General features: G+C 43.7%; 1 protein-coding gene across 1 annotated transcript in view; it reads left to right on the top strand.

Annotated features, from left to right (window-relative positions):
• LOC112246661 (nipped-B-like protein A) overlaps positions 1-11,343 on the top strand; it is a 48,104-nt gene extending 36,761 nt beyond the window's left edge. Inside the window, exons 36-48 of the mRNA XM_042320281.1 lie at positions 79-219; positions 490-583; positions 788-942; positions 1,131-1,221; positions 1,699-1,872; positions 2,250-2,440; positions 3,806-3,913; positions 4,188-4,388; positions 6,324-6,470; positions 7,656-8,032; positions 8,366-8,540; positions 8,763-8,948; positions 10,424-11,343. Of these exons, the coding sequence (XP_042176215.1) occupies positions 79-219; positions 490-583; positions 788-942; positions 1,131-1,221; positions 1,699-1,872; positions 2,250-2,440; positions 3,806-3,913; positions 4,188-4,388; positions 6,324-6,470; positions 7,656-8,032; positions 8,366-8,540; positions 8,763-8,948; positions 10,424-10,777 (2,394 nt within the window). The 3' untranslated portion in view covers positions 10,778-11,343. The remainder of the gene's footprint in view (positions 1-78; positions 220-489; positions 584-787; positions 943-1,130; positions 1,222-1,698; positions 1,873-2,249; positions 2,441-3,805; positions 3,914-4,187; positions 4,389-6,323; positions 6,471-7,655; positions 8,033-8,365; positions 8,541-8,762; positions 8,949-10,423) is intronic.
• Positions 11,344-11,382: the final 39 nt, after the last annotated feature.

Genomic DNA, 11,382 nt, shown 5'->3' on the forward strand with positions numbered 1-11,382 from the left:
AAAAACATCTGACGTGTACTTTATGCACATATAAAGATTGTATGGAAACCTGAGTATTAATGCTGTGTTGTGGTGCAGAATGCCAGCGACTTCATGGTGATCTGTAACGTGGCCAAGATCCTGGAGCTGGTGATCCCTCTGTTAGAGCACCCCTCTGAGACCTTCCTCACCACCATAGAGGAAGACCTGATGAAACTCATCATCAAATACGGCATGACGGTGCGTAGTGTTCTGGATATATAGGGTTTCAAAACTCCAGGAACTTTCCCAGAATTCCTAGCTTTTCCAGAAATATTGGTTGAACGATTTCTTGATTTGCCTGCTTCATCCCCAACCGGGATTTCTGGGAATTTTGAGGAAATTACTCGAATGTTGGATCGCATGCCCTGCACATTTAAAATGAGCTCATGCTTTTTACTAGGCTAGATGGTAGTGTTGTTGTTGCTAAACAACTGAACATATCTCCCCCCCCCTTCCGGCCTCTGCCAGGTTGTCCAACACTGTGTCAGCTGCCTCGGTGCCGTGGTCAACAAGGTGACCCACAACTATAAGTTTGTGTGGTCTTGCTTTAACAGATACTACGGTGAGTTCACACCCACACACACACACCATCTCCTCAGCTTACTCCTGGTGTGTTCAAGCTCTGTCTGTGTTATGACTGACACACAACACGCAGGCGTTTTTGGATTTGATTTGACAATTCAGCCACACACGTTGTGGATACAATGCATTTCAAATCCATCTAGAGAATATCTAGTATAACCCAGCCGTGTTGTGGTTTTCGAAGGTGCTCTGACCAAGTTGAAGACGCAGCACCAGGAAGATCCCAACAGTACAGCTCTGGCTGCCAACAAGCCGGCCCTCCTGCGCTCCCTCTTCACCGTGGGAGCCTTGTGTCGACACTTTGAGTTCGACATGGAGGAGTTCAAGGGCATCACCAAGGTAAAGGACTCCTTTATAATTCAAACCGAACTCCAGTCATATGGATGTATGTAAAATAACTGGGAATAAGAAGTCACTTTTTTAAGCTTCCAACCTTGGTTCCAACCTTCCAACCTGGGCTGACCTGGGCTTCCAACCTGGTACATCAATCATAATCTCTTCTTCTCCCTATGGGCTGTTTTGTCCAGGTGGTAATCAAAGAGAAGGTGCTGGAGCTGCTGCTCTACTTTACCAAACATGAGGACGAGGAGGTGAAGACCAAGGCTATCATCGGCTTAGGTAAAATATCACGCACACCTGCCTCCCCCTCCCCGCCCCATGGCCTGCTGGGTTCACCTTCTGATTCCTCCTCACCTCTTCTAAAATTGGACTGGGGCCAACATTCAGTAGGCCAACTTTGTAGAATGTTATGAGTAGAGCTGAGTTGATCCCTTATTCTACACATTTGAATATTATGTTACATTATGCCAAACCAACATGTCTATCTATGTCTATTTGAACATTCTACAACGTTGTTCCTTTCTGAACGCAGTCCTGCCTTTTTTGTTCAGGGTCGCTATGAATTCCAGGGGTATATTCATTAGAAAGCAAACGGCATGAAATGGGGATGGACCTACCTGAAGTTGTTCAATAAGAACTGCTTGTTTTTCTGTTTTGTTGCAAAATGTTTTGAACTACTGAATTCACCCGTGGTCTTCCATCCTGTGTTCCATCCTGTGTTCCATCCTGTGTTCCATCCTGGATGTTCCATCACAGGCTTCCTGGTGATCATGCACCCTAGCCAGATGTTTTCCCCGGAGGTGAAGACCCTGTACAACGGAATCCTGGCCGACAGGAGCACCTCGGTCAACTTGAAGATCCAGGTGTTGAAGAACCTGCAGACCTATCTGCAGGAGGAGGACTCGCGCATGCAGGAGGCTGACCAGCAGTGTGAGTAACCACCGCCTGCTCCGAAGCCAAACCAACCCACTCGCACACCCTCTTACAGCCTCACAGCTTTTGCATAGCTTGATCTGTTCAAACAACAACAGACACCCCGCCACTGTTTTGGAAAACAGTTTAGGGATGGGGCTGGATAAATATAACCACTCAAATGCATAGGCGGAGTTATGGAAGCAAGGACTCAACCATACATGAGATCAAAATGTTGTTTCAGATTGCCCCGCTTAACGTGACAAACAAATATTCCCAATCCTATGCCGTACGTGTCAAACTGAGCCTTAACGGTTTGGTAGCAGTCTTCTCTTAACCATGTGTGCTGCTCTGTCTTCAGCCGTTGGTGACTCTGTCTGTGTCTCGTCATGCAGGGAAGAAGCTGTCCAAGCAGGAGGACCTGAAGGAGATGGGGGATATCTCATCGGGCATGAGCAGTTCCATCATGCAGCTGTACCTCAAGCAGGTGCTGGAAGCTTTCTTCCACACCCAGTCCAGCGTGCGTCACTTTGCCCTCAACGTCATCGCACTCACCCTCAACCAGGGCCTCATCCACCCCGTGCAGGTAAACAATGCTTATTTGGGGGGGGAAAAATGAAGCTTTTTGGCAGTCTATAACCCTGTCTGTGACACTCTTTCTTTACTGGGAGAATATTGGAATGAAGTGCCCATTCCATAGGATGTTTTCCTCGTACCAGTGTGTGTTAGCACAGGGGGTCTGAAACCTTTTCTTGCCCGAGGACCCCCTCCCAGGCAAACCGGTGTCCCAGGGACCCCCTCCCAGGCAAACCGGCGTCCCAGGGACCCACTCCTAGACTCCATCATACGCTAGCTAAACTTTTTGATGATGGCAAGGAGAAGCAATCAACATATTTAAAATGAAAAGATTTGGTAGATAATTGGAAGAGGAATTATTAGCCAGTAAGTTAACTCCAAAAACAGCTGCTAAGAGCAGCTGTTTAGCTTGTTAAACAAAGGTTAGCTTAACCAATAGCCAGCGGCACGGGTAGCCTATTCACGGGTAGCCTATTCACGGGTAGCCTATTCACGGGTAGCCTAGTCACGGGTGCTTTTTCAGTGTAATCTGCTCAATATTAGTTGAAGTTGACATTTAGAAAGAGTATATCCTATTTTCTGCTGTAGATATGTAATTCAAACTTTGTTTATTCTGTTGCAAGCGATATTCCTAAAAAACTATTTTTTTTTAATAATTCAGTTTTTGTATATATTTTTCTCTGACCTCTTGCAGTACCTAGGGATCTGCAGACACACGGTTCAATACCCCTGTGCTCGGATGTTTTTGAAAAATATGTTTTATACAATTTGCAATTGTTTATACCGATCTAAAACTACGCATAAGTCAGCAATGCTTTAGGCAAAAAAAAAGCTGTAAAATGACAGAGGAAGACGCGACTCTGATACACATGGGAATATATTTGGTTTCTCTCTGACATTCAGAAGCAGAGCTATGACCTAAAGTCGAGGAGTCAAAGAAATTGGACTTTGCTTGGGAAGTAATTTCATGCAATGTGTGACTCGCTATCAATTGATTGAATCACTTTCTGTAAAATATTATGTATAATTAAGTGTGTTCATATAAATTATCATAAAACATTTGTTAGCTAAATAGTATTTGGGGAAATCGGGTCTTTATTTCCCTTATCTATTATCGTCAAATAGCCTACGTAGAATTTCAGGAAATTAGGTTCAAAACAACATGCTCCAAGGTCCCTCAAATTAAACAAAATCAAGCTGGTGCTTTATTTACTATGGGCTATCACAATAAAAAAAAAAGTTTTTTTTAAAAGAGGGGAGTTTTTATTCGAATATAAAAAGAGGACCCTGTTTTTCCCTCAGACCCCTGTTAGGATGTTTTTCCCTCAGACCCCTGTTAGGATGTTTTCCCCTCAGACCAGTGTCTTTTCTCCAGTGTGTACCGTATCTCATCGCCATGGGAACGGACCCCGAGCCCAGTATGAGAAACAAAGCGGACCAGCAGTTGGTGGAGATCGACAAGAAGTACACCGGATTCATTCACGTGAGTCCATACTCTAAATGGTAGCACACCTCCAAACGTTTAACCATTTATCCTCAAACTCCTCCCATACAGTTCAAAGATGGTTAACGCCACGTCTTGAACCCTTCACCGGGTGACCAAAGGATGCGTCATAAATGGCTCCCTATATAGTGCACGACTTTTGACCAAGAGCCCTATTGTCCTTGGTTTAAAGTTGTGCACTATATAGGGGATAAGGTGCCATTTGGGCCTGGTGTTATCAGCTTTAGCTGACGACGCGTCTCCCCTCCTACAGATGAAGGCAGTGGCTGGGATGAAGATGTCCTACCAGGTGCAGCAGGCCATCATGGCGTCCCGCAAGAGCATCATCCGAGGCTTCCGGCATGACGAGACCACCTCGGCCCTCTGCGCCCACCTCTTCTCCATGGTCCGAGGGAACCGGCAGCACCGGCGAGCCTTCCTCATCTCCCTGCTCAACCTGTTTGACGACAGCTCCGTGAGTCTCCTCATCCAAACCCCACCTCTTTTATCAATCCACTATTTGCTTGCTAGTTAGATTTGTTGTTTTCTTACGGCGTCGGCCTCTTGGCCAGGTCTCCTTTCCTGATAGGCTTCCTGTGTAAATAAAGGTCAAGAAAACGTAATATTGTTTTAAGTCGAATGTTATTTGTCACGTGCAGAATACAACGGGTGTAGACATGACGGAGAAATTCTTGCTTTACAAGCCCTTAACCAACGATGCCGAGTTAGATTTGAATTTAAATTGGAACACGAAGAATAAAATACGCAAGAATGGAGCTTCATACAGGGAGTACCAGATCAATGTGCAGCTATATACAGGGAGTACCAGATCAATGTGGAGCTATATACAGGGAGTACCGGATCAATGTGCAGCTATATACAGGGAGTACCGGATCAATGTGGAGCTATATACAGGGAGTACCGGATCAATGTGGAGCTATATACAGGGAGTACCGGATCAATGTGGAGCTATATACAGGGAGTACCGGATCAATGTGCAGCTATATACAGGGAGTACCGGATCAATGTGGAGCTATATACAGGGAGTACCAGATCAATGTGCAGCTATATACAGGGAGTACCGGATCAATGTGGAGCTATATACAGGGAGTACCAGATCAATGTGCAGCTATATACAGGGAGTACCAGATCAATGTAGAGCTATATACAGGGAGTACCGGATCAATGTGGAGCTATATACAGGGAGTACCGGATCAATGTGGAGCTATATACAGGGAGTACCGGATCAATGTGGAGCTATATACAGGGAGTACCGGATCAATGTGGAGCTATATACAGGGAGTACCGGATCAATGTGGAGCTATATACAGGGAGTACCGGATCAATGTGGAGCTATATACAGGGAGTACCGGATCAATGTGGAGCTATATACAGGGAGTACCGGATCAATGTGGAGCTATATACAGGAGTACCGGATCAATGTGGAGCTATATACAGGGAGTACCGGATCAATGTGGAGCTATATACAGGGAGTACCGGATCAATGTGGAGCTATATACAGGAGTACCGGATCAATGTGGAGCTATATACAGGGAGTACCGGATCAATGTGGAGCTATATACAGGGAGTACCGGATCAATGTGGAGCTATATACAGGAGTACCGGATCAATGTGGAGCTATATACAGGAGTACCGGATCAATGTGGAGCTATATACAGGAGTACCGGATCAATGTGGAGCTATATACAGGGAGTACCGGATCAATGTGGAGCTATATACAGGAGTACCGGATCAATGTGGAGCTATATACACCGGATCAATGTGGAGCTATATACAGGGAGTACCGGATCAATGTGGATATATACATGATCAATGTGGACAGGGTAATCAATGTGAGCTATATACAGGGAGTACCGGATCAATGTGGAGCTATATACAGGGAGTACCGGATCAATGTGGAGCTATATACAGGGAGTACCGGATCAATGTGGAGCTATATACAGGGAGTACCGGATCAATGTGGAGCTATATACAGGGAGTACCGGATCAATGTGGAGCTATACAGGGTATTTGCGGTAGATATATACATGAAGACAGGGTAAAGTGACTAGACACCAGGATAGATAATAATAATAATAATAATGTATTTGAGGTAGATATGTATATGAATAGACATCAGGATAGATAATAATAATGATGTATTTGAGGTAGATATGTACATGAAGGCAGGGTAAAGTGACTAGACATCAGGATAGATAATAATAATAATGTATTTGAGGTAGATATGTAAATGAAGGCAGGGTAAAGTGACTAGGCATCAGGATAGATAAGAGTAGGATTAAAGGAAAGAGTAGCGGCAGCATATGAGTGTGACAGTGTGTTGTTGGTATGCGCGTGTGTATGAATGTGCGCGTTTGACTGATGGCTTGTGTCTCTTGTGCCTCTACAGAAGACTGAAGTGAACATGCTGCTGTTCATAGCCGACAACCTGGCCTGTTTCCCCTACCAGAGCCAGGAGGAGCCCCTCTTCATTATGCACCACATAGACATCACACTGTCTGTGTCCGGCAGCAACCTGCTGCAGACCTTCAAAGAGGTCAGGAGCACACACACACAAGCCTTGTACTCTTAACTAGGCTGGACAGTAGAATGAGTCAAAATTCAGCCAAGGCTGAAAATGTCGAAAGAACGTTGGTTAAGCTGGAACACTAGCGCGAGCCCATAGCAAATGCATGGCAGAGCCTGTTTTGACTGGAGTGATGCTTAAAATTCCATTTCACCTAAATGGTACCAAAAAATATATCCCTTTTTATTTTACCACTAAAATCTTTCTTAGGACAAAACTGAAAAATAACTTGTGTAGAAAGTTAACTTCCGCACCTCGATGGTGTCAAGTGTGCTTATGTCTGCATAACGAGGAAGTAGGGAAAAAATGGCAACTTCTGATTGTTTCTGGTCTAGCGTTTGATGACAACGGAATACACTGCCCAGCCTTGCATAATTAGAAAGAGGAGATTATCATAATTAAAAATGGTTTCTGACTTGAAAAAAATCGAAATATACACATTGTGAGATATTTGGCAAAATATACCAGCATGCCTCTCCATAGGAAAACAATGGGAGGAGCTCAGCGTTCCAAGGGCTAAAGGTGTTTCTGGTCTAGCGTTTGATGACAACGGAATACACTTCCCAGCCTTACATAATTAGAAAGCGGAGATTCTCATGATTTAAAATGCTATCAAATGTTTTTTTTTTTTTTAAATCTATACACATTGTGAGATATTTGGCAAAATACAAACATGCCTATATTTCTCTATAGGAAACAATGGGACAACCTCAGAGTTCCACAAGTAGTTTTTTTTATCGTTTACATTTTAACCACAAAAAACGTGGGCAGGTCTCATTTCCAACAATAGCAAAGCAGGCATTGTGATGTAGAACAATAAGCTGGAAATAGAATGTTTGGAAGGCAAGTTGGTGCCACGCTGCTCAATAGAACTAATGGGAGCTGGCAGGGTGAAAAATGCCCTAAAATAGACCTATTTTTTCAGATTACTTAAACTACGGCAGGCAGCTGGGACATATGGTAATATTATGAAACTGGGCTCCACGGCAGATGCAATTAACTAGTTATCAGAAAAAAACATTTAAAAATGTAATGTGTCCAGCATATCTTAACATGATCAAATATACTTGTGAAGACATAAACACAGTACCCATTTTAGAATTCACACAAATAGACTATTTGCTGACAGATTCCCCACTCTCATTCTCTCCCCAGTCTCTGTTGAAGGAGCCGCGGCGCCGCGAGCCCAAAGTTAGAAAGGAGCGCCTGTCAAAGAACGGCTCTGGTGGGGAGGAGGATGAGGACAAGGAGATCTGTGACTCACCCAGGAGCGATGAAAACTCAAACCCTGATGATGACGATGAGGTGGTGCGGCGGCCTAAGAAGTCCAAGAGGCCGGTGGCCGTGGAGGAACCCAGCTCGGAGTCGGATTTAGACCTGGAAGACCTGGACGTGGAAGATGTGGACCGGGTGATGCGGCGACTGCCTGAGAACGCCACGTCGCTCCTGGACTTTGCCAACGCCTCGCAGGGCATCCTGCTGCTCCTCGTGCTCAAACAGCACCTCAAGAACCTTTACAGCTTCTCAGACAGGTGTATATAACGTGACATACAATACCAATTACAGGTGCCTCACACATGACATCCCTACTAAGGTTTACAGGCAGACGTGGGTTCAAATACTATTCTAAATCTTTTCAAATACTCCTGTTAGGCTAAAGCAAACAATTTTGAGTAGTATTTGAATCCAGGTTCAAATACTCAATCTCTGAGGGCAAAATCTCTTAAAAAAAGAATTGATTGTCTGGCTATGACAAACCCCTTTTGAACTCCCCTTGATCACTCATTTGATTGGTTTGATGTGGCTATGGACTTCAGATAATTAATGCACAATGAACAACTCACTCACTTTCTCCTTGTCTGCAGCAAAATCCAGAAGTACTCGCCGACTGAGTCAGCCAAAGTGTACGACAAGGCGGTGAACAGAAAGACAAACATCCACTTCAAGCCCCGACAGACCATCGACTTCCTGTCCAACAACTGGGCCAACGTGGTGTTCACTCACGATATCAAGACGAGGATAGTCAAGCAGTACCTGGATGTGAGTGTTAGGCTTTGGCACCACCTGCATGTCCCAAACACGGACAGAGTTACACTGCCTCTACTTTCTAGCTAGTCATTTTTAGGTCCCTTTTCAACATTTTCAAGTCTTCACTACTTTTGTAGCATGATTTTATGAATCGGAAGAAAATGTGGATGGATGTTACAAAAAAACGTGCACATGGAATGACCCGATAATCCTCTGCCTCTCTTGTCCCACTAGTTCAAAACCCTGATGGAACACTTGGACCCAGACGAGGAGGACGAGGAGGGCGAGGCGGCACAGGCCAGCGCCAACATCCGGAACAAAGCCATAAACGCACTGCTTGGAGGGGCCGGCCACGGGCATCTTGCACCAGTAGAGTATGATGAGGATGACGAGAGTGAAGAAGATGAGAGAAACCCTGGGGTGAGACACACAACCATGCTTTTCCTTTACCAGCCTTTACCACTAAATACACACAGCACCTTCAGAAAGGATTCACACCACTTGACTTATTCCACATTTGGTTGTTACTGCTTGAATTTAAAATGGAGTAAATTGAGATTTATTTATTTTTGTCACTGGCCTTCACACAATACCCCATAATGTCAAAGTGATATGTTTACAAATTAAAAGCGAAAAGCTGAAATGTCTTTTTAGTCGATAAATATTCAACCCCTTTGTTAAGGCAAGTCTAAATAATACACCTTTTGAGCATAGTGAAGTTATTAATTACACTACAAAGGTACAGGCGTCCTTCCAAACTCAGTTGCCGGAGAGGAAAGAAACCGCTCAAATGTTTCACCATGAGTTTAGAACAGTTAGTGTAAATGGCTGCGATAGGACTGGGAGTGGATCAACAACGTTGTAATTACTCCACAATACAAACCTAATTGAGAGTGAAAAGATAGAAGCCTGTACACAATGACACATTTTTCATCCTGTTTGCACCAAGGAACGAAAGTAATACTGCAAAAAATGTGGCAAAGATATTAACTTTATGTGCTGAATACAAAGTGTTATGTTTGGGGCAAATCCAATACAACACATTACTGAGGACCACTCTCCATATTTTCAAGGATGGTGGTGGCTGCATCATGTTATGGTTATTCTTGTAATTGTTAAGGCCATGGAGTTTTTCAGGATAAATTAACTGAATGGAGCTACTAGCACAGGCAAAACCCTAGAGGAAAACCTGGTTGTCTACTTTCCACCAGACACTGGGAGATGAATTCACCTTTCAGCAGGGCAATAACCTAAAACACAAGGCCAAATATACACTGGAGTTGCTTACCAAGAAGACAGTGAATGTTCCTGAGTGGCCGAGTTACAATTTTTACTTAAATATGCTTGAAAATGGCAAGACCTGAAAATGGTTGTCTAACAATGATCGACAACCAATTTGACAGAGGTTGAAGAATTCTGAAAAGAATAATGGGTAAATGTTGCACAATCCAGGTGTGGAAATCTCTTAGAGACTTACCCCAAAAGACTCAGCTATAATCGCTGCCAGAGGTGATTTTAACATGTATTGACTCTGGGTTGAATACTTATCTAATCAAGATATATTAGTGTTATTTTTATGAATGTTTTACAAAAGTTACAATTTTTCTTCTATAACAGGGTATTTGGTTTATATCGTTGACAAGACTGTTAAATTCATTTTAATCTCACTTTGTAACAACAAAATGTGTAAAAGGTCAAGGGGTGTGAATGCTTTCTGAAGGCACTGTAAAGCATCCAAGATGCACTAAAGCATACTGTTTAGTAGCCTAATCTTGGGATTTGGTATCTTTATTCCCTAGATGAATATTTATAGCTCTGCAACCCAGCCCGAATAAACTCCTGTGTGTACCCAGGATAGAGCTTGAATGTAACCGCCTATTCTCTTCTCTCCTCAGTCCTCTCGGCGGGCGAGACGTTCGGGGGACCCCGGGAACCTCAACGAGAGCTTGGACTCTATGGACGTCATCGCCATCCATTGCCCCAAGCACAAGGACCGTCCGCAGCTCGCCCGGGTCATCCAGAAGATCAGCACAGGCTACAGCGTGCACTGGATGTCCGGCTCCTACTCTGGCCCCTGGGCCGACGCCAAGAAACGGGACGGACGCAAAACGGTGCCTTGGGTGGACACTATTAAGGAGTCTGACATCATTTACAAAAAAATCGCCTTGACCAGTAACCACAAACTGAGTAACAAAATGGCGCAGACTTTACGGTCACTGTACGCTGCCAAGGAGGGGACTTCCAGTTAATGAACCCTGCATTGAACCAACACCCCCTATTTCTACGATCACATCCACCCACCGCCAAACCAGAGGGAAATGTTACTCAAACATTGTTGGAGGCTCCTTCGCTGTTGTGCAGCAGAACCTAGTTGTTTCATTTCTACTCCCACTGTATTATAGGTTTAACACAGAAAACTACAAATGTTTATATCTCAGAAAAAAAAAAAACATCTGTAAAGAAAAAAAAATAGAATAAAATCTTACGTGAATGTTGGAAATTAGTCCTTTTGATGGTCTTATTAAAGTGTTTTTTGAATTTAAACTAGTACCCGGTGGCTTTCTTTAGCTTAGATATTCTCTGAGATCTGATTTTGTTTACTTTTAATTGTCCATGCTGTTAAATGGCAGAGTCTTCTGGGTATAATTTATTCTATTTCAAGCCACGCATGCAGTATCTGTGGGCTACTTGCAGGATGATATTTTGTAAAGGTAGATTTTGTTGTATAAGGTCACCCTAGTTGTAAGAGAACAATGGGATCCTAGTCCTTATGGTGGAACAAATACTGCAATAAATTTTCTACTTCTCTTTGTCACTTGTCTTGTTAGTGTTAAATACTTATTTAATTGTTTGA

Source organism: Oncorhynchus tshawytscha, linkage group LG04 (assembly GCF_018296145.1).
Source record: "Oncorhynchus tshawytscha isolate Ot180627B linkage group LG04, Otsh_v2.0, whole genome shotgun sequence".
Lineage (NCBI taxonomy): Eukaryota > Metazoa > Chordata > Actinopteri > Salmoniformes > Salmonidae > Oncorhynchus > Oncorhynchus tshawytscha.